The sequence below is a fragment of the Astyanax mexicanus genome, chromosome 17, assembly GCF_023375975.1.
Source record: "Astyanax mexicanus isolate ESR-SI-001 chromosome 17, AstMex3_surface, whole genome shotgun sequence".
Classification (NCBI taxonomy): domain Eukaryota; kingdom Metazoa; phylum Chordata; class Actinopteri; order Characiformes; family Acestrorhamphidae; genus Astyanax; species Astyanax mexicanus.
The window spans coordinates 46,183,227-46,207,529 of NC_064424.1; the positions used below are offsets into that span (position 1 = coordinate 46,183,227).

Genomic DNA, 24,303 nt, shown 5'->3' on the forward strand with positions numbered 1-24,303 from the left:
GTTATTATTATAAGTTGGTTCAATTCAAAGGTCTCAGTTTGAATAGTACAGTATATGAGCCCACAAATTCATTTCAACTAACTCAAAATAGTTGAGTTTTGTTTAGAAAAATCCAATTTTATGTATGGAGTACCCAAACAGCGTATGGGTTTACAGTGTAGATGTTCTTCACCCTACACACGGTCAAACGGAGCTCCTTTAGCTCATTTTGTTAAAATCGCAGACGGCTCAGAGCGAGTGCATGTGCAGTCAGCCTCACATCCCTCTGCCGAGTCTCTTGATGGCTGTTTCTTGGAGCAGAAGTTATTCTGAAGTGCACGGCCTGAAGCAAAACCAAGACAACAAAAGAGACTAAACATAGTAACGTTAGAAAACAACGTCAGAACATGAAACCCGTGCTCTCACTTCTGCTCTGTTGAGCTGAAGACATGTCGTCTCCGTGTTTTAATACACATGTGGCTCTTCGTGGCTCTACACCATTAAAACCACGGTTTCCAGAGTCTAGTCCCTGCAGTCGAGGGAGGACTGACCTATAAATACAGATTACAGACTCCTTCTGCAGCAGGGGTCGCAAGTTTCGCAACTTTCTGCATTTGCTTTTTAAGTAAATTTAATACATTCTTTTTAGCATTATATAAAGAATGTATTACCTGCCATCCATGTGTTGAGACAGTGTAATATGTGTGTTTTAACTAAAACATATTTCAATTTCAGGAATTATAGTATATTATGTGTCATAAATTATTTGAGTAATATTGTATAAATTAAACAATTGTAATTAGCTAATATTGAATGCAGAAATGAAGTAAAGATTACTAAAAGAAAGGATTGATTCAGTAAAAATAAATGAAGTAAACCGAGTTATCTCAGTTCCTGCTCTTATTTAATCCATTGTAGCTGATAATCATTTTGATTTCCCCATATATTTATATATTTTTTCCACATTATATTGCATGTATATGGTTCTGAATGTTCTCAGGTTAAACTTAATATATTTTGCAGTATTTGTGCAAGGCATCTTGAATTACTGTGTAGAAAATGGGCAGAAATGTGCTATTTAATGTATTTACCAATTTGTATTTTTGTCTTATTATTCACCTCCCTTTCCTTAAATATATATATTTAAATGAGATATTTTAAGCAAAAGATTAAGGGTCAAAAGATGATGATAGGCTGACTGATACTAGGGGTGTAACGGTATGGGTTCATGGCCTGCAGACATACAAAGTATATCTAGAATATAAAAATTACTCCTTTAACCTTTTCAATTTTACAATGGAAATCACATATGTTCTTTATTTCAAAATGTTTCGTTACATAAAACATTATTTAAGAGCTGTTGTCCATCAGATTAGACCATTATAAACCAATGAAACAGTAACTTGGCCACACGCACTGCAAAAACACTGGAAAAAGAGTAGTACCATTGAGGCAAAGTAACAGCTAATTTTTACTAATTGAATGTGATTGAGAATCACTTTTAATCTTGTTTTTATACTGTTTAAATATAAAATACATGTTACACAGGCTTCCAATGCAATGAAAATCAAAAACACGATTAAATATTTTAATTAATTGGATTTATTTGCGATACAGATGTAATAGTTAAATATAAGAATCTTTTTTTCTGTGCATTACAGATAGAAAACAGCATTCTGAAAGGGTTATATAGAGAGTGAGTGAACCACCAACCTTGATACTGTTATATATTTAGCTGAAACAAACTAATTTATTGATACTGCATCTTATTATATGGTGCACTTTATAGTCCGTAAAATACGGTATACAAACCGCTGTCCAATTTTGAGAGTTTTGGCCTGTTAATGTAAGAAATGCTTTTTTGATTTGTAGCCAAGTAGAAGCTTTTTGTTTTTAGTTATTATTAGGACAATTGAGGACAATGAAAAAATGTGAGAGTATTTGTATTTAGAAGTTTATAAACCAAACTTATACTGAAATACGAAGTCCAAACCTTGGTGTGAACTGAAACATGACTTTTCTGTGTACCGTTGCACCCTAATCTACAATCGTAATCATTCAGAACAATTATTTCACCAATGACATTTACAAACTTTTCACAAGCACAAGATCAATTTAGTCCAAGACTAGATGGAATCTATTAAACCTTGAAAAAATCAGTTTATGTCTGGAATTGAAATGGAAGTGAAATCGTGAGTCTGATGAGATTGAGGGCCATTGAGAAACTCATTGAGCATTAACAGCCTCTTCTGAAAGTTCTGAAAGTGTTGATACAGGTCAACTGTTACGCTTTTTTTGCACTGTTTATGTTCCTCTTGTTCGCTGCCTCACTCTTTCTGCATGTATTCAGAAGAAATTCACACCACACTCTTTTTTAAAACATGCTTTAAAACCTTTAACCTAAGCTTCCCTGGGTGTGGGGTGAATTTCCGTTATACCTGAAATAAAGTATAACGCTGATGAAAGTGCTTTATATATTTAATCATGTAGTATTCAGTCTTCTGTTATATCTTCAGCTCTCTCTTGGCATTGTATTGTATTGGTTGTATTGGTTGCTCTGTATTTCCCCTTTAAAAGTGTGGTTTTGTTTGTGATAGTAAGTGATATTTATATTTCTATATATATATATTTATATATTTGCTTGGCTTCTTCAGTGTCATTCTTTTCTCAGCAAGCTCATTTCCGCTCCCTCTGCTTTTGCTTATGGATCTTAAAGTCTTAACGATCTTTAAAGCAAGTGGATAAATATTCATTTATTTTTCTTTTCTCCTCCCCTATGCAGCCCTCTTCCTCTGTAGAGACTCAGGATGTAAGAATACATTAACATGAGCTTTTCTCACACCAACACACTCAGTCTTGTGCTGTACCCTCGTGGCATAATGTAGAGGCCAGAGAGTAGCCTTGGGGCTCTTTGATGGTCAGATGGAGGGGGGGAGGGGGCGGGTACAGAAGAGCCATTGTGCCTTTATAAATATACTGTAAATTAACATTATACAAGGATTACATTGTGAGCTGGGTCAATGCAAAGTCCACTTGACATTGGGGTACAAATACAGGGAAGTCTATACATGTAGATGTCATGGATAATGGACGTTGGAACATAATATTTCATGGGATGAAGCTGATGGGTGGGTCAGGAGTCTAGAAAAACCCAATAGCCTACAGCTAGCCTACTAGTTTACCTCTCAAACCTGTAGATCCCTGTTGAAAAAATCCAGTTTAAGACCAGTTTTTGCTGGGGACTGGTTTCAGATATTTTAAGATGGTCCTTCATGGCCCGACAAATAAAACCAAGGCTGGTAATCTAGCTGGTTAAGCTCCTGGCAACACAGAGTATGTTTTTTTGTTAGGTTTGATAGTTTAGGTGGTCTATCAGCTGGTGAACAACTTTAGTCATAGTGGCCATAAAGTCCAAAAAACTTGCTCAAGCCGGTTTACTCATTTGGTCATGCTGGATTTATGGTTAAGTTGGTCCACCTGGAGGACCACAGTGGTCAGGTTGGTCATTCTGGGTGAGCCAACTGGTTATGCTGGCCATTCTGGTCAACCAGCTTGGCCATTCTTGTTCTGCTAATCGGCTACTTTGGTCATGGTTTTTAAACAACTTGTCCATATTGGTGAGCCATCTTAATCATGATGGTGGAGCCAGTTAGTCATTCTGGTCATCAGACTTGGACCTTGGACTTGGTCATTTTGGCCATTCTGATCAACCATCTTGGTCATTCTGGTTCTGCTAATCAACCCCTTTGGTCATGGTGTTCAAATAACTTGGCCATGCTGGTTATGTTGGTAAGCAACCTTAGTAATTCTGGTTAACCAGCTTGGACATGCTTGTTGAGCCAATTTGCCATTCTGGTCAATCAGCTTCTCATTCTGGTTCTGCTAATCAACTACTTTGGTCATATTGGTGTATAACCAACTTTGCCATGCTGGTTTTATTGGTGAGCCACCTAAGTAATGCTGGTCAACCAGCTTGTTGAGCCAATTGGTAATTCTGGTCAGACTTGGACATGCTGGTTGACCTGCTTGGTCATGTTGGACCTTCTGGTCAACCAGCTTGGTCATCATTCTGGTTCTGCGAATCAACCACATTGGTCATGGTGTTTAAACATCTTGGCCATGGTGGTTATATTGGTGGGCAACCTTAATCATGTTGATCAACCAGCTTGGATGTGATTGGCCCTGTTGACCAGCTAAACCAACAAACCCAAACCAAATTCATACCCTGTGCTGATCAAGAACTAACCTAGCCAACCAGCTCCAACAGTTTCACTGCAGTTTTTTCAACAGGGATATCATTGACCTGAACCAAGAACTAGAATGACTCTATATATATATATATGTATGTATATATATATACATACATATATATGACTATATAGCTTTCCGTTTAGTTTCCCACCATAAACGAGGCCCTTTAAAGACCACATTTCTCAATTGAGGATAATTTCTCCAGTCTTTTCTACTCATATCTATCCACTACTTAAAAATAATATATTAATGTATAGTTTGGGTTAAGCTCTAGCTCTAAGTCTATATAAGACTATATAGTCTATATATATAGTCTATACAGTATATATAAGGGGTGGTTTGGGTGGAGGAGGGTTGGTTAAGGCATGGTGTCTTTCAGCCATAGAGCACGAATAATTATTCTACGTATATTTATTTTAGGATAGGAAAAGTGGTAGAGCAGAGTCCGACCCCAAAAAGAAACCCTCTTTTAGGTCCATCAGTACCACCCTGGCCTCCAGCATCAAGAGACGTAGGTCCTCCAAAGACACGGTAAGGAAGATTAAGGAATGGCATCTCCTACTCTTAGTCTATCAGTCTGTAGTCTAACACCCTCTTGCTCGATTTCTCTTTCTCTCTCTCCTCTCTCCTCACTCTTTCTTTACCTCTGTCTCTTTTACTCTTTGTCCTATTCTCTTTTTCCCTCTCTTTTCCTCTGTCTTAAATGCCATCCATCCCACTCGGGTTAACCCGCTCATTCCTATCCGCGGCGTCTCGGCCGTGGTCACGTGTCTGTCAGTCAGCCATTCGGTCGCCATCCTGACGCCATCTGTCAGTTAGAACTCTTAGCCCCTATAAGGACAGCAGGACTAAAGGATGATTTAGGACCCCACAGAGGACACAGGACACAGCAAAGGGTGGGGTTGGGGTGGAGGAGAGGGAGCGTTCTTCACCTATAAAAGCTGCACTCCAAGAGGAGGGGGGCAACGCAAGGCGCCTGATTCTTTTTGGGCTGCTTCTCTCCCATGTTGCTAGTTCTGGATGTGGTGTTTCAGTGCCTTGTCTGTTTAATCGGTGGGTTGTGGTAATGGTTATGGTTATGGTTGTGGTTGTGTCGGTGTGTGTGTGTGTGCTGGTGTGTGTGTGTGTGTGTGCCTGATCTTGTTGAAGTGAACATGAGCTTCCTCAACCCTGCATTATTTGTCCCCCTTATTAAAGCATGCTTAAGTGTTGTTGTGGCATTTGAGTGTAAAGTTGTAAAGTAGATGCTACCATGCCAGCTAATGGTTTTATTCATTTACTTTATATTATGTTATATTATGTTATGTTAACCAAACACCTTCTCTTTCAGACCTTCAAAACTTCTTTTTTCACCATGCAGAGTCCCTTTATATTTACATCCTTTTAGACACCGTCTGATAGTTGCTTAAAAGTGGGAAAACAAATATGGAAGGACGCGTTTTAATTCATTTTGGGTCAAGGCTCCTGGCTATTAAATAAACAAACAAAAACAAGAAATATAAAAAAATAAAGGCGCTAAAGCGGTTCTTTAAGCAACACCATAGAAGAACCTCTTTTAGGTCCTTAAAGAACCACTTTTGTAAAAGATGTGTTGGTGTGACCTTTAAATTGAAAAGTCTAAAGCATTCACATCAAGTTAAAACACATACAAACATGGTTCTTTTCCATTTGTAGCACGTTTTAATGGGATATTTTAATGGGTTTCTTGATCAATGCCATATAAAACCAAAAAACAAAAGATTTACACCAATTGCAAACCAACAAATTGTTGGGTTTAGTGAAGAACCCAAAGAACCCAGTTTTTTTTTTACCTGGTCCTTGAATTCAGTCTCAAGTACTGGATTTTGTTAACTGATAATAAAAGATCTCTGCCATTGAAAGACCACATTTGGTTCAATAACCAAACCAATTTTGGATTAAACCAATAAAACTTGCAAACTTTGGTGGTTCTTGGCACCAAAGTGGTTCTCCTTTGGTTGGGTTGGGCAATTCCAGTCTTACGTGGCAGATTTATGCAGTATTTGGTGCTTTTTCTGTTTAGTAGGTTTAGTAGCTTTGTGGATTCCAGGCCCATCACTCAAACCCCAACTATTTGTAGCACCTTTATTATGAAGACCTCGGTCCACAGCTCTTGTTTAAACTTCATTACCCGCCTCCGGTTTAGGATCGTCACCTTATTTATCATTATTTATTATTTTGTTTCTTCTGCATAGCTTGTGTTAAGTTACTAACAAAACACAGGACGAAGTTCGATCGTGAGCAGTTGTGACTGTGTCTTCTGTTTTCTGTTCATCACTCTCTGGATATAAAAGCTTTTTGTAGACGAAAATACAATGATTTACAGGATTCAAGCAAGACTAATGCAAGCTAGCTAATGTTTTGCTAAAGAACCACCTTGAGGGAAGCAACATACTGTGTTTTTTTTTTGTTTGTTTTGTTTTATTTTATCCTGTTCCAGGGAGAAACCCATGCACCAATGAGGAAATCCCAGAAATGTTTTATTTATTTATTTATTTATTTACAAAACAGCTCTGTTCTTTTGTGTTGATAATCATAGTTTGTTTTGAAGATTTGACCTAAATCAAGGCAGTAATGTTTGATCATTGTTTTTTTAAACACTTCCTTTACAGTAAGTTAAGCTGCTACAAAGGGTTTTTTAATTAATGCAACAGAAGGGCCAATTTTATGAGTGTGAAGAACCTTTAAATTGATGAAGAAGCTTCACATAAACTACATTAAAGCTTCAACCAATCCTTTGTAGCATCTTTAGCATTAAAATTTTAAGGTTTTTGTCTTCTGTTTTTAAGTTGGTATAACTGTTATATTTATATATAATGCTAATTTTATTAGTTTTTTTATAACTGATTTATTTCTCTTTTTTTTGGGTTTGAGTGCATATGTATGAATGTGCGACTATATGTGTGTGAGTGTGTGTGAGTGTGAGAAATGATATGATGGTGGGAAATTTGGAATTGGGGGGGAAGTGAGGGGTGGACAAACTGGTACTCTGGTGAAAGGACGCGTCCAAACAGGAGGACGAAACCATCCACAGCTGTTTGATCATCAATTTATTTTTTAATATCAGTGTTTCCTTTCTATATAAATGGATATATATGGATTTATGAGTGTCGATGTCCCCTACATACATGCCACACAGCTCCTCTCTTCCTCTGAAAGCATGCCACTTACCTGTCCCACAACAAATATATAAATATATACACGTTACACTGTGTTAGTAGTAGTAGTAGTAGTAGTAGCTGCACCCTTTTCTTTTTCGTGACTGTGATGGTGGTGGTAGAAGTAGTAGTAGTAGTACTGTGTCTCTGTCTCTCTTGTTGATCACTGTCTCTCAGCAGAGGGAGCTGTGGGCTTGATTCGGTGGGCCAACAGCAAGCCTCCTCAGAGAACATATATAACGGGCACATGTATTCATAGGGGCGCACAGAGGCGTTCCCATGATGCAAAGCCGGCACAGAAACCTCTAGACGACTCTGTCCATAATATTGCTGAAAAAAAAAAACACTCTGCAATATTGTGACTATAATAATAAGCGCTTTAAAATCATTATTCGCTGCTTTATTTATATATTTGGCTGCAGCATAAGCTTAACTACTGATCCTCTAAGGTGACATCATGTTAAAAAATAATAGTTTTGTGCCTACTAATTTTTAAGGCATGGGAATGAGATCCTAAAGCATGGTAATGGCTTATTACGCTTATTATTTTAATTCAGACATTAAAATAAAAATAAACCAGTTCACTCTCCATTTTATTACATAAGATTACCCTTGGATTAAAGGAGCTTTTATGTAATATTCAGTTTCTTCATGCACATTAATTTACAGAAACGCAGGCTTTTTTATCTTCTGGCTACGACTCAATTATTTCGTTCCCACACCTTAATAAGTCTTGGCCACAACTTAATTCTTATTCACACGCCTTAACTATCTAATTTCCATGCATTAGAATCTTGTCCCACACCTTAATAAGTCATTGCCACATATAACAATATCCTAATAACGAGATTCTAATATGTGGCCACGACTTATTAAAGCATGGGAATGAGACCCTAAGGCATGATTATGACTAATTAAGGCATGGGAAGGAGATGCTAATATGTGGCCATGCCTTAATAAGTCGTTGTCATGCCTTAGGATTTCATTCCCATGCCTTAATGAGTCATGGCCACATATAACAAGATCCTAATATGTGGCCATGAATTATCAAGGCATGGGAACGAGATCCTAAGGCGTGACCATGACTTATTTAAAAAAAAAATTAAGGCATGAGAACAAAATCCTAATATGTTGCCATGCCTTAATAAGTTGTGGCCACATATTAAAATCTCATTCCTATGCCTTAATGAGTCATGGCTACATATTAGGATCTCATTTCCATGCCTTAATAAGTTGTGGCCAAACCTTAGGATCTCATTCCCACACTTTATTTATTTATTTTTTTACATGATGTCACCTAAGGGAATCTGTATTAAACTGTGTTACAGCTCAGTTTTCATTTGTCAATCTGCACCATTTTCTGCTTAGATATTTGCCTATTGCTTTTAGTGAGTAAGAATAAATTTCAATGAGACTTTTATTTTGAATTTTTGTGAAGTTCAGCAGTCATATGGATACATGTGTCCATGATTTTTTCCCTGTAGATCTTTCCAGCATCTGAAACAAAAAACACTTTTATTGCTTTATGGTTTGCTGTGTGAACACGTAATCTGTACTGATGCAGCATGAAAACATCAGTGACTCCAGTCAGAGCTGATCGCAGGACGCCATCGGTTTTGACTGACACTGGAAAATAATTGTAATTATCCTATCCAGCTTCACAAAAAAGCAAATGCAGGCTTCAGCCGTGCTCCATTTTACAATGGAAGGGAATATAGTTTCAGCAGCCATTAGTGGCAGTTATTGTAAGACTTTTTAAAGGTGCCATAGAATGTGTTTATTGAGTATTTTATTAAATGTGTGACCGTGGTTGAAGTAAAAAATTCTCAAATGTGGATTTACAAGCCTCATTCATCTGAGCTGTGTTTTTATTGCCTGTTTAACAACATTGAGACAGCTCACAGCCTTATAGTATAGCAGAGCCTAGCCTAGCCTAGCCTAGCACAGATTAACACTGTAGCATCAACAACAGAAATAAGAAAAACAACTGATATTTATTACCAAATCTTACTGGAAAATGTTGCTGGTCTTCTTGGGCCCTCTCAGCAGTATAATTCAGTTGGCTAGCATTAGCTTTAGCAAAGCTACAGCTTGATGGAAAACATGTCTTTGCTTTTTTTTTAGCTAGCTTTAGCCTTTAATTGCTTCAAAAGCTCCAACTTTAGTTTTAAGACTCTGCAAAGACTCAACATGTTGAAAAATTGCATCAGCCCTTGTTTTCGCAGCTAGCCTTAGCTTTCAGCCACTCCAGAGGCTCTAGTGTGCTGGAAAACTGCATGTGTCCTTACTTTGGTCTGCTAGCAACAGCTTTTTTGGCGCTCCAAAGACGACAGTTCAAGGAACAACTGCCTCAATCATAGTTTAGTTGGCTAGCATTAGCAAAGGCTAGTTTTAAAACCCTGCAAATCCTCAACATGTTGGATAACTGCATCAGTCTTTGCTTCAGTTAGCTAGTGTTAGCTTTTATCTGCTCCAAAGGCTCCAAAATGTTGAATAATTGCATCTGCCTTTGTTTTAGTCAGCTAGCGTTAGCTTTTAGCTGCTCCAAAGACTCCAGTGTGCTGGAAAACTGCATCTTTCTCTGCTCTATTTGACTAAAGTTGGCTTTAAGATGCTTTAAAGGATCTTTCGTGTTAGGAACCCACATCAATCACTGAACTTGATTCAGTTGACTACCATTAGCTTTTAGCTTTTCAAGTATTCCTTCCATATTCTTATCCTGAAAAGACTTCAATTGGAAAGTTTTCCATTGGGATTTATGTAAATATATACAGAGTAAATATATTGAGTCAAGATAGTTACGGAACACAGTTTCAGGGTTTTGCAATACACCTTAATTTTACTGGTACTTGATTTTTTTTCCCTTTTAATTAAATACAGACAAAGAATAGTTTAGGTTAGGGATTCACAGGTTGGTCAATTCCCTCTACCAAACAAAGTAAACACAGTTCTCCATTCTAGGGCACCTTTAAAATGCCATATTTTCTTCCTGCCCATTGTAACATGGTTGACCATCATTAAAGATGCCAAGTGAATGGCTTGCAATGTCTAAAACAAGCAAAAAATGTATAAACATGAATTTGCTGTGGCATAGAGCAACAACTGGGCATCTGCATGGTTGCTGGGCAGCTTTGATAACCCAACACTGCAGATATCCACCAATAGAAGCACTATCTCTGCACACTCGCTCTAGATAAGGTGGGGGAAATGGGGTCTCCAGTCTCTGTCGTATAGATAAGATATGCACTAAAACACAGCTCACGCATATCTTAACTATGAGGGCAGAAGTGTAATAATACTATATTATTATGTGCATGCATAGCTTAATCATGGAGTGGATTAATAAGTGAACACTATAAGAACTCTGTACACCGGAGACCCGATTTCATTTCCTATTTTGTGTAGGTTTGGACACCTCCTCAGGCAGCTACTGCAAAAAATTAAAACTGCTAAAAAATATATAGATGTGCAGTACTGTGCAGAGGTTTTACTTAAAGAGACATTAAACCCTAAACCATATTTTTTATTTTTTGCATTAATAGCTGAAACGTATTTATTTGAAGTAATGAAACATACCAGTCCTGCTTACATTTTTAAGAAACACTTTAAAAAACGTTTAAAACCTTTAAAAAAGTGCTTTTCTCTGCAGCGCCCTCTTAGGTTTAACTGTGCTATAGGCATGAATGATGTTTCCATGAATTTTGGTACGCAGATCAGTCCGTGAACTTGCAAATCAATCAATCCATAATACCACGCCCCTGCTGACGTCCAACCATCTAGGTCTCAGCCAAGATCGACAGCTCATCCAATCAGCTCTTCCTGCTGCTCCGCTTCTAAACCCATACATCATCCAGTGCCCCTCCCCAAACAGCTCCTTCTATTTTTTAGCCTTTTACAAATTAGATTTTGATCTGAGGGCGGAGTCAGCTAAAATTTTAGGAGGTTTGGTGCCCCTTTAATGATTTTAATCAATCAACCTTTATTTTCACTCACCCTTATTTGCAATGTTGCCTAGCATGTATCGCATCAAAGGGGCTTTTTAAACATTTAATGAGAAATTAGAAATAATAAATAATATAATAGTAAAAAACAATAAATAAAATAAATACTAAATTTAAATCAACATGTAATGTATATGAAAAAAATATATATGTAAAATAGAAAATTCTAAAAGACCATAAAAAACTAATTGTATATAAAATAAATAAAAAGGTAGTAATAAAAGTAAAGTGAAATGATGAGAATGATAAGAAATGATACAATGAATAATAATGAACTAAGAACATTAGAATCAAAATATAAAACATTAATATAAATAAAAATAAATAAAATAATAATAAAAAGATTAACTAATTAAAAAAAAAAAACTCACAATTGACACACTGTTGTCCCATGACTTTTGACATGCCAGTAGAGGTTCTAATGGAATCTGGAGTTTATGTGACATGCATAACTCTCTCTTACTGATTAGAGAAAGGCTCAGAAATACGGTAATTAGCAGCCTAAAAAAAGTTCATCCTTCTGAACAGTACTGTGCATCCCAGCTAAAGTGGTTTATTAGCTTTTATGCTAATATAGCAATTAAAAAATGATGAATTAAATAAATTAAAATCTTGATTTTGATTCAGATCTTTTTTCTGCCTTTGCCAGACTGCCTTTGGAGGTCACATGAAGGCACGTCCACTCTGAGATAGGGGGGGAAATATGTGTGATAATATACTAATAGCCTGTATCCTCTGTGTTCTTTGTATCCTGCATCTTCCTTTTTCTTTTTCTCTTGTTCTCTCTCTCTCTCTCTCTCTCTCTTTCTCTCTCTCTCTCTCTTTCTTTCTTTCTTTCTCCCTCTATCTCTCCCTATCTCTGCAGCAGTACCCACCCACAGACATCACGGGCCAGCTCAACCTGTCCGACCCGTCGGTCAGCACTGTGGTGTGAGACACAGAAAGAGAGAGAGAGAGAGAGAGAGAGACTGAAAGAGGACTGAAAGAGGACAGAAAGAGAGAAAGAGAAGAGAGAGAGAGAGAAAGAGAGAGAGAGAACGCGCACGACAGATGACCATCCACGCTCATCATTTTCTAACAGACAATTGTACAGAGGGGAGGGGGATGGAACAAGGGTTAACGGGGGCTTTTAAACCCCTGGATTTGAACTGATTCAGTGCCAAATCTGAGCTTCTGCACCTTCCTGAAGATTTAGAGAAACGAGAGAGACACACGAGAGAAAGAGAGAGAGGATCTCCTGATCTTCCACACGCTGGAGCTTCTCTGGACTTCCATACTGGCTTTCATTTACTGGAACTGGTAGAACACTACTGCACTGCACTGGAGTTCTTAGAAAGCACTGGGAAGGAACTGTGCCACTGTACACACACACAAATACACACACACACACAAAAACACTCGACTTAGAACACATCTTCTTCAGAATTAATTTAAATGAGCAATTTCTTCTTCTTTTTTTGTTTAGGTTGTCCATCAGTATAGTGAATATTACGTTGTTGTTATTATAATAATTATGTTGTTATAATTAAGTGCTGTATATTTATAAATTTATATATATATATATATATATATATATATATATATATATATATATATATATATATATATATATATATATACATATATACATATATACATATATATTATATCTCAGATCTCTGTTTCTAGAACAAAACAAAGAGACAAAGCAATCAAGGTATTAAAATTAATATCTGTTATTTAAAAAAAAGGCCTGTCACAATAATTGTCATCATATTGTATTGTATTATCATCATATATGTATGTATTTAAATATATATATATATATATATATATATATATATATATATATATATATATATATGAAGCATATATGAATCAGTTATATTAACTCTAGTTAAGTACTAATACAGACAGGTAGAATAAATCGGCAAAAATGTTTATCTGTTAAAATAAGGTATAATTACATTATTATGCCTTTATATCATTATTAGCTATATCAGTATAGCAATACATTTATATAAAATGTCATTAATATCTTTAAATGACATTAATATGATTAATCATAATTTTACCTGGAAGAATATAATATTATTTTATATATTATTGTGACAGGCCTTTTCTGTTAAATCTTCTCCAGGCTTTCTGTTGCATAAACTACTTGTTCTATTAAGTGTTAAGATTATTTTAAAGGTTACAAATGTACCCTTTTCTACATATTCTATTCTATATATTTAACTTTAACAGTTTTAACAGTTTGTTTTGAAACTCTTCTAGTCTCTAGTCTATTTAATCTGTAAAGCGAATACAGAAAAATTCACGAAAGCATGCGAAACCTAAATTAAATAGGTGCAAAATGACAAAAACAAACAAAAAAAACTTTTAGTGCATTGTCCATAGTGTTAATACTTGAAATGATGCTCTTTCTAATGATATTACGATACTTTATGTGGCACTTTATAACATTAACTCTACAATCACCTTATTTATGTGATCTTTGTTTTGTACTTCATTGACATTTGAACACTTTTAAAGAAAAAAGAAAAGTCGTCTCTTTGACGTCTTCTGCAGTTTGACCACCTGCATGTCAGATGCATGTGTTTCTTGCGAGTTGCGACTCGTGAGAGATGAAGTGCACCCCCTCCACAGTGTTAACCCTTTTAAAACTGGATTTAGGATGAGGTTTTGTTTAGGGATGTCCTGGGGATTAACCTGCGATCACTAGGTTTTTTTATTTTATTTATCTATTTATTTATATTAGATCGAGTATCAGCTTTTATAACCCTGAAAATACAGTTTTTTGTCACTGTTAAACACTTTAAACACTATTCAGACGGTTATCTGGTGTCCTTAAGTGTTTTAGCTAAAGGAACTGGGAGTTAAATGGTCATAAATGATGTTAAGAAAGATATTACTCTCACTCACAATAAAGCAGCAAAAATATTGTAAATGGAAAAAATTTACACACTCAACGATAAATCTCAATTTGATTGGATCTGTACTGATCAGACTGTCTGATACTCAGCATTATGAGACTCAGATTGGATCAAGCACATCCCTAGTTTAGGCCTATAGACTTTTGCTTATAAAACCTGTTTTATCAGATGTTAAATCTCTTCTAATCTCTCTTCCAGTCAAAAACATTTTTTATTGATTTATTTCTTCCAGCAATACGTTCAAAAAAGTTCTTATCAGTAAACCTGTAAATACAAGATGTTCTTCAAACTAAATCATTTAAAAAAAGACAAAAGACTTCTTCTCTCTCTCTCTCTCTTTTCTGTTGAAGTTCTTGGTGCAGACTTTCTCATCTTCAGTCTTTACGGGGTGCATCAAAGGGCCAGGTTTTTCATCCAATCAGCGCTTGGTCTCCCGTGCAAAACTGCCTCTGAATTGCTAGGCCTTTTGCACGGGCCAGATCCAGGTGGGTTGCTCTGTTTTCACTATGGTGCTGCTGTCTTGCACACACCTCTTGGTTGGATGCAAAAACAGGCCGTTTCCCACGTTCTGGAGTTGAGAAACTGAAATTTGGATTTTACTGCACGGCAAAAAGAACGGTGGACTGTGAATAAAAAATAAAATTGAAGATTGAAGAACTTTTGAGAACGTTTAAGAAGAGTTGTAACCATGTGCACAATCATCACAAGCAGTTAACAGCAAGTGGTCAAATGATGAATAAAAAAAAACCTTATCATTATCTGGTAATGTTTAAGGTAGTGTTTAGGTCATTGCTCAGCATGTCATATGTCAGTATGTCATGATTGTATTGACGAGAAAACACCCCATTGGTTCAATGTTGGACTTGAAATGACTATTTTGACTGTATGTCGTTTTTTAAAGCCCATTCCGTCAGGCTGACGAGTGCATGCATGTTTTTAAGTGCTATTTCTATCGTTTATAAGAGTCATAGTTTGCATATCTGAAGCACTCACTACAGTACTTAAGACATTAGGACACTGTTTTCAGGGCTAATGCAGTGTACAGTATAATGCTAGGGAGTATCAGTGGTTGCTTACTAATGATAATCTTATGATAAGGGTGTATGCTGTATAGTTTACTGACAGTCTGACGCTGTCGATCTGTAAATGAAGTGTAAATAGTAGACTACTGACTCACTGTCATACACGCAAGCCATAATCTACAACAAGTATTCATGCACAAAAAAAAAGAAAATAACACGTAGAGTAAGATTTATCTCAGTGATTATTCTGTTTTGATGTTTGCTTTCGAGTTTATTTTTCAAAACCAAATAATGCAAACTTTGCAATTTTTGTTGTTTGTATTCAAATGATCATGCAAAATCATATTTCTTTGTGCCAATAAAATATGTACTCATGTCAAACGCAGAACACAGGCCTTTGTAAACGTGTGCTTTGTGCTTTCGTTTCACTTTAAAAGGTAGAATGAAACCCGAAACGACCCACATTGTATGGACAAAAGTATTGGGCCACCTGCTCATTCAGTATGTGTTCTGAATGGGTGGATGGATGGATGGAATTCAGGAGACTATTCCAGGTATAACCCTTTTAAACAGGCTCACCAATTAGCTCACAGTAGCAGTAATCCACGCTGCATGAAACCTGTTTGCTATAAAATAACAGAAACATACACGGTAAGGAAAATTTTGGCAAAATATATTTGTTATATACTCTTATATTTATTAAAATTAAAGGGATATACATGCCAATTAATGAATTACTATTTTTAATTAGAGTTTTTAGCTGTTTAGCTCCATTCACCGCATTCATTTTGGACTCACTCGCGGGCTCCCTCTAGCGGTGTGCAGTAATTTTCTGATATAACAGTGGCGATAAAAAGAAGGTAGTTTTTTCATAAATCAGCTTTGAAATATCTGTATCCTCAAACAGAAGCAGCTAATATTATATATATATATATATATATATATATATATATATATATATATATATATATATAATTATTATATATATATATATATATATATATATAATAATTGCATTTTTGCTTGCATTTTGCTAATACTTAATTATATATATAACTAATTATTATTATCTTCTTCTTCTTCTTATTATTATTATTATTATTATTATTATTTTAGTGTTATTTTGCATTTTTCTAGCGTAATTTACAGTTCTAGACTAAACTGACTTTTTTCTAATCTGATTTAACGTGAAAATAACATAATTAATGATTAAACACGGAGATTTAAACAGCGTTAAGCGCTTTCGCATTAAATAAGTGCTGTTTTTATTTTGTTTTTGCGGCTGGGAGGTGTGGCCTATTTTTGCGTCTGCATGGCCGCAGTGGGTCACGGCGTGCACGGTGATTGGCTAGTTGCACAATCTGACAGGCGTGAGTTGCACTTGTAAGCCAATCCCATTGCAGAATACGGATAGTAATAGCCAATCCCAGCAGAGGAGGGCGGGACTTCCCGGAAAATGGGTGGTATAAACAAAATAAACAGAGAGGTTCCCGCAGCGCGCAGAGCACTGAGAGAAGAGCCGGGAGAAGAGGTAGGAAAACTAGCGTTAATTTCACTATTATTACCTGATTATTACCTGAAATCCACAGTTTTTTATATTATTTCTATTTATTTATAACTTTTAAACTGTATCCGCGTAGGTCTTCTAATATGAGCCAGTGGAGGGAATAGAGCATACCTGTCAAGTTTTGGACTTAAAAATAAGGGATTTTTTCCGCCGCCCCAACAGCCCAAACGAGGGGGAAAAAAAATAATATATATATATATATATATTTTATATATTTTTTATTTATTTAATAGATTTAAAATTGAAATTGAAGGGTGCACAAATTTACAAAAAGGACATGGATCAGATATATTCCATAAGTAAATAATAGTCCTAAGGGGCCTACACAATTAATAATCTTTCATTAATACTTCTTTCTATCGTTCAGTCCACTCCTGATCAGTTCAGTTAATTTCAGCCCTCTCCACATTTTCTCTCTCTCCAGCTCAACCATCTCTTCTACCCCTTCTAAATAATACATTACATTACATTATAATACATTACCACAATACTTGAGATTTAAACACATTCTAACAAACCCTAAAACTAGCCCTGAACTAATAGAGTTTGGAAATGATAGTTATTGGCTGATCAGACACATCAGGGCAGGGCATTTTATATATATATATATATATATATATATATATATGTATGTAGATTTTTCTCAAACCCTGAATATCTATCTAGCTAATTCTAAAGTTAAGCTAACTGAGTCACAAGCTGTATTTTATTAAACACACAATGGGTTATGTTTTGATTCAGAGAAGAGTCTTTTTAACCAGCTATCAGAAACAATCTCATCACAGTTTACATGGTTAATTACCTTTCTTTTAGAAAAATCTCCGTATATCCAGATTAGTTTTAACGACAGCTGCTCCGACTAGCTGCCTGAACTCACAGCGAGGGGAGGGGCGGGGCTTCCCGCACACTAAACTGCGCTCCGCAAAACCAGCAAGCTGATTGGCTGTTTCTCCTGAAAGGCGGGACTTTCTCCTTGAACCGGCACCACGATTGGTTAAGAGACACACAGCGGTCAGTGCATTGTCGCCTGTGGCCTATATTTTTTTTTATTTAGTATAATACGGGAAATTTACGGGAAAATACTAATACGGGAGGACGGCGGGAAAGAGGAGTAAAATACGGTAGTTTCCCGGCCAAAACGGGAGACTTGACAGGTATGGAATAGAGAGGAGGGTAATAATTATACATAAACTCACAGGTAAGCTGTTTTAGTTTATTTCAGACAATATTTCAAACAAATTAATGAAAATATAAAACATTTCCTAGCAGTTCTAAACTTTATTAACAGTTTTTTTACTCATTTATTAGTGTATTTTCCTATGTAATGTTCTCTGTAGATACATGTCATATTGCGCACCATTAGATTTGTATTCCATATATTTTTTATAAATCAAAGTTAATGGGCATTAAAGGAAAATTGTTAATAAAATCAGATGTTTCCTGTAGTTCTTGAACAAGATTACAAACACTTTAGCAATACTTATTTTGCGCAATAAAATGCTCATTAATTATTTAAAAAAATATATACAATTTGATTTTCTGGATTCTTTTTAAGATTCTGTTTCTCACAATTGAATGTATTTGCAAAAAAAAAAAATATTAACCTCTCCTTTCATTGTAGGTGGGAAAACATAGCGTATATCTAGCGTAAAAAAACAGTATTAATATAGTATATTGTATATATTATTATTAGTACATACAAAAGGTGTTACAACTACATGAAATAAACTACAAAATACATAATTTAAATACAAAGTATAGTTATTATATAAAAAATATCAATTATTATTAATAATAATAATAATAATAGAGAAAAGTCAGTTAATCATTGATCACATGTCAGTCTAGTGCATCGTCTCACACAGTAAATTCACCAGTTTAACACTAAAAGAGTTGATTTAACACTGGCACATTTACTGTGTACCTGTATACCTGAAAATCCAGGTGAGTAATAGAAGATGAGTGTGGGCTTAAGGTAAAAAATCAGCTGTAAGAGGGGTGAGAATAAAGCCTTTGCACTGTTCTGAGCGTGTGCAGATGAGATATAGTCGTATTGAGTATTGTGATGATGTAAGTGTGCTGGAGGCGGAACAGTCAGGGCGATTTCAGTACAGGACAGTGGGGGAGAAGAGGTGAGGTTTGGGTGTGATTATGTTATGTTGGATACTCCCTAAATAAAATATCAGAGGAACAGAACACACTGTACACTTCTCTCACTCTTCCTCAGGAAGTTGTATATTATCTGCTGCTCTGTAATCAGGGCTGCTCTCTCAGCAGTGTGATGGGGACGTACAGTATGTGCTGAGAGTTAAACGCTTCAGAAGCTTTTGTCTCAGAGGAATCTTTAATCCCTGCTGGTGCTGGAGCTGCTGTGATTGGTCGGGGCGTGACGGGACGGAAACTTGCAGCAGTGTTGTTCAGGCTCTGGTGCTCTGGGGTGTGTGAGTGTCTGTAGGTGTCTCACGCAAACTATTTTCCTTTAAACAAATTATAATATTCCAGAATAAATGTGATTAGTATGGTGGTGTGCTTATTGTATAATAAACAATATATCAGAAGTCAGTAATATCATGAAAAAAACAACAACAAAAAAAAACAAAATTATATTAATAGCAGCTTGAATACACTGTCTTGAAAGCAGTGTATTATTTACAGTGAAGCTTTTTGTTTTATATATTTTTTATATAAATATTGCACTTTATCTCCATGCACTAAATGTTACATTATTTATTTTGTTACATTATTAAATGTGGTATGGGTTTTGGTAAGTTATTGCTGTTAACTGAAAGCTTTTATACTAAGTAAATCATTTAAAAAATAAAAAATAAAAAAATATTTTTTTTGTTGTATCAATAAGAATATCATCAAAGTGAAAGTACCTTAAAATATCATGATATTATATTAGGTTCATACTGCCCACCCCCCAGATAAGGGATGTTATTGTTTTACAGTGTTATGCTACTGATATATCGATAACATTAAAGCATAATAATGCAGTTGCACCCTTTATAAAGGGCAATGGAATTATGTCACTTAATAATTTGTGATATTCACACAGTGGAATTGAAATACAATAGAGAAGCACTGAATATTTGGCAACCAAAAATATTTGGCTGAAAATGGATGCATGAAAACTGTGATTAAAAACCAGGGTTATTCCACTAAATATTAATTTCTGAACTCTTAAAAATCTGAAAATATGAATATGAACTTGTTGGGTTTTTTTGCATTATTTGAGAGAGTCTAAAAGCTCTGCATCTTTTTTTGTTATTTTAGCCATTTCTCATTTTAATAAATAAACAAATAAACACTCTAAATGAGAATATTTTTATTTGGAATTTGGGAGAAATGTTGTCTGTAGTTTATAGAATAAAACAAAAATGTTCATTTTACTCAAACATAAACCTATAAATAGATAAATCAGAGAAACTGATTCAGAAACTGAAGTGCTCTCTTCATTTTTCCAGAGCTGTACATTTATTGTACGGATACACCTGAGGGCTGGAAGGATGGCAGAAAGTGAGCCCTGGCTGCAGATGGATGCTCCGCCTCCTCAGGACCTCTGGCTGAAGCGCTGGTTGGTGCTTTGCTTTGGGCCCAGACTAATTCCCAAAGATGCTGCTGCAGAACGCCACTGTGAACACTTAAGCCTCCTGAACAGAAAGCATCTCGTGGTGGCTCTCCTCGTCGCCGTGGCGCTGGTTGTCATGGGGCTCCTGCTGCTCTGGAACTACAAGTGCATCATGGTCTGGCACCTGTGCCGTGAGGACGGAGATTACCCAGCTCTGCCTTCGTTTGGAAAGGGATAAGGTGCACTGAGGACACTGGACATGAACTGGAGTAAATCATGTACTGTTCACTTACTGCTCACGTGAAAAATAGAAAAGTGCTCTTAAACCCTATAGGCCTACGGAAGAGCTTAGTTTCTCAGGGGGTCCTGAAGTAATTTTCTCTTTTATGTTTTTTTTTTATGTCTCTGTGATTTTATTCCCGTCCAGAACAACCATGTACTTGTGTTACAGGCTGAATTATTTACTGTTTTTCTCTGAACTTCGTGCTCCTCCAGTAATTTTAGTCCCGTCCGGACGCACATCTCTGAGTTTCGTCTCCTCGCGTTTAATTAAATTGCTAATTGTCCACTGCCGCGCACCGTAATTACACTTTGGGCGCGCCGCGGTTTCCACGGAGATCCATGTTAAAAACACAACAGCGAGTGGAAATGGAGGAGCTACTGAACATGATGTCATGTGACTGAGAAAAAAAGCCTAAAAACTAAAAACTCACTGATCCTCCTGCTTTTTTTCATTGCAGTCCGGATGCAGGAGTTTAATCACTGAGTAGTAATAAGTTTGAGATATTTTTCACAGACGTCCCCCTGAGAAACTAATCCTGTCCAGATAGGGCTTTATAGGCTGATTTATGATAAATGTTGTGTTAGGAGTTTAAGCATTTAAGTTGTAGCAGACATGAAATGAAGGAAAAAAAAAGCGTGGCTGCTTGACAATAGTGCTGGATGATAAAAGTGACAAAACATATATACAGAAATGAGCACTTTATTTAAAAGCATTCGTCTCAGCAATTAGATAACTTCAGATCAAATTATATATATTTATATATTTATATAATTTATAAAAAGAGCTGTGGTACAACTGTAGTCTATCTGTGCCTTGTTTTACTCTGTTTTTTGAAGGTCAGGACACCATAGAATAGACCACCTCAGATCTTCACCTGGATTAACCCGGGTTCACCTGGGTTGAAACATGATTTAAGAAGCATTTAAGCATTATTAGTAAACTAATCTAAACACATAAACACACACACAACCACACATGCACACACACAAACTAGGGCAAAAGTCACTAAACACTGCAGAATTCTACAAGTGGGTAACTGGCTCAGAGTTCATGCTTACATGCACACACTGCACTGAAGGGCATAATAATAATAATACACACAAACACACACACACTAACACACCATCTACAGACCCATAAAGCAGATCCAACACACAGCATTACCAAGAATCCCCCTCACTTACCTGCTTAACTGTGGCCATACTCCTTCTAATGGAAGCATTCAGCTTCAGCTTCAGCAACAGCACTCACAGCTCTGTAAAAAATGAAGAGAGCACTTCAGTTTCTGAATCAGTTTCTCTGATTTTGCTATTTATAGGTTTATGTTTGAGTAAAATGAACATTGCTGATTTATTCTATAAACTACAGACAACATTTCTCCCAAATTCCAAATAAAAATATTAATTCAGTCATTTAAAGCATTTACTGTATTTGCAGAAAATGAGAAATGGCCAAAATAATAAAAAGATGCAGAGCTTTCAGACCTCAAATAATGCAAAGAAAACAAGTTCATATTCATAAAGTTTTAAGAGTTCAGAAATAATCAATATTTGGTGGAATAATCCTGATGGTTTTTAATCACAGTTTTTTTCATGCATCTTGGCATCATGTTCTCCTCCACCAGTCTTACACACTGCTTTTGGATAACTTTATGCTGCTTTACTCCTGGTGCAAAAATTTAAGCAGTTCAGTTTGGTGGTTTGATGGCTTGTGATCATCCATCTTCCTCTTGATTATTTTTCAGAGGTTTTTATTTTTGGTAAAATCAAAGAAAATCATCATTTTTAAGTGCTCTTTTATTTTGTTCCAGAGCTGTATACATTATTACTTATGTATTTAACATTTATATTGTTTTCCAGATCAATATGACCAATTTTTGGGCAAAAGTGCTGCAAGATGCCAGACAGGACCCGTGTGCCTTGAATGCCATATTAAAATATATAGTATGTAATATATTAAAATATATTAAAATGTTTTTTTTTTTTGTGAATTGGCATGACAAAACTGTAAGAACACATATTAATATATTTATTAGTGTGTTTATTAACACCGTGTGCTTCTTTGGAAAACTGCCTGTGATTATTAGTTTGACTCAACCAGACTAAACCAATTTTACAGCATTCTGACTGTAGAGGGAGCCCAGAAGCAAGAAATAATTCTGAAATAATTCTGCTGCAGGAGGAATAAAGCTCATGCATCTTGGGTTTTCTTCTTTCTGGTATTTTCATGCACTTAACACAGATTGAGGCCTGTTGTTAATCAGAATGGACATTTATCAGCCAATCAAAGAGCAGCTTGCCCCCGCCCACTGCACTGGACAAAATTAAAATCAAGCAAATTACTGCTATAAGTAATTTGTGAGATAGTATGAATTAAATATATGATTGTGCTGATTTGTGAAATATATGAGTAAAATAACAGTTTTAGTAATAATTTTATTTATTTTATCTATTTTTGAGTGCATTACAGACAGAAAACAGCATTCTATTCAATTCTTCCATCCATCCATCCAATCATCCATCCATCCATTATCTTCCTGTAGCAGTAGGAAACAGTACTCACCGCTCTCTGGCTTTATCTGTAATTTCTCTAAAGAAAAGACTTCTCCTTTTAATAGTTATTTTAAGAGTTTTCTGTGTTTCTGTGTCTTTTTCTAGTTATTATGATGATAAAAGTGTGAATGTGCTGTGTGTAAGTGTGTAAATGCTGCTGTTCCAGCACTGATGTACTACAGATAAATAAATAATAATTTCCAAAGCTTGGTTTAAACAATATATTGTTTTCTGAAAATTACCCCCTCTTTTAAAAATTTGGGTTTTTTTTTTTTTTTACTTTTTTTTCCTCTTTGCTTGTTTTTCTATGGCTTCAATTAAAACCAACATTTGTCATTTTTTTACATTTATTAAATCTTTTAATCGTTTACGTTTCTATAACTTTGGTATTCGGGAAAATATCTGCGAAAAAATTATTTGATTATTTGATTATTTGAGAAAAGTTCTAATAACTTTGGGATGCAAACCCTTATTATCATGTAACACATTTTTTCTGTAACGTTAGCCACTAAACGTCCTGGAACCTTTTCAAAACATTACTAAAGGTTCTTATAAAGTTCTCTGTTCGCCGGGAATAAAAAGTGAGTAAAAAGCTGATGACTATGATGAAAATTGCTCCATGCCTTTGAAGCATGAAGACACTTCTATGGAGCAATTTAGTGTTATTAGAATCCCCCAGGTGCTGAATTGTAATTATCCTTATTAAATGAAGACGAGGATGGGTTGTGGTATTGTTACATGTGGTTGGAGACACTAATGCAAAACATCATAACCCTGGATTGGTTTAATTCCAGCATTATGGAGCAATTAAACCTAAAGCATGACAAAGCCTGGTGTCAGGGCTGAGATAAAGGGGTCTGCAGATAAACAGCATGATTTATAACACTTTATACTGAGCATAAATTGCTTGTAAATATGGCTAACAAGCCTTACGATTCCCGGCTCTGTGCTTCAGAGAATGCCTGTTGTTTTCTGTGGGAGAGAAA

General features: G+C 35.7%; 1 protein-coding gene and 1 long non-coding RNA gene across 17 annotated transcripts in view; both read left to right on the forward strand.

Moving 5' to 3' along the window:
- Positions 1–15,736, forward strand: part of grin1a (glutamate receptor, ionotropic, N-methyl D-aspartate 1a) — a 66,196-nt gene extending 50,460 nt beyond the window's left edge. For 6 of the 15 annotated variants that reach the window (XM_049466323.1, XM_049466326.1, XM_022676639.2 and 3 more), the window contains 3 exons: positions 2,762–2,788; positions 4,651–4,761; positions 12,273–15,736. In XM_049466323.1, the coding sequence (XP_049322280.1) occupies positions 2,762–2,788; positions 4,651–4,761; positions 12,273–12,341 (207 nt within the window). In that variant the 3' untranslated portion in view covers positions 12,342–15,736. The remainder of the gene's footprint in view (positions 1–2,761; positions 2,789–4,650; positions 4,762–12,272) is intronic. The other 9 variants (XM_049466333.1, XM_022676649.2, XM_022676650.2 and 6 more) reach the window with 5 other exon arrangements.
- Positions 15,737–16,811: 1,075 nt separating this feature from the next.
- On the forward strand, positions 16,812–23,522 carry LOC125782407 (uncharacterized). 2 transcript variants are annotated; one of them, XR_007425054.1, is made up of 2 exons: positions 16,812–16,875; positions 20,379–23,522. It is a non-coding gene; the product is annotated as an uncharacterized LOC125782407 (long non-coding RNA). The 2 variants fall into 2 exon arrangements; XR_007425055.1 differs by lacking the exon at positions 16,812–16,875 and adding an exon at positions 18,070–18,109.
- Positions 23,523–24,303: the final 781 nt, after the last annotated feature.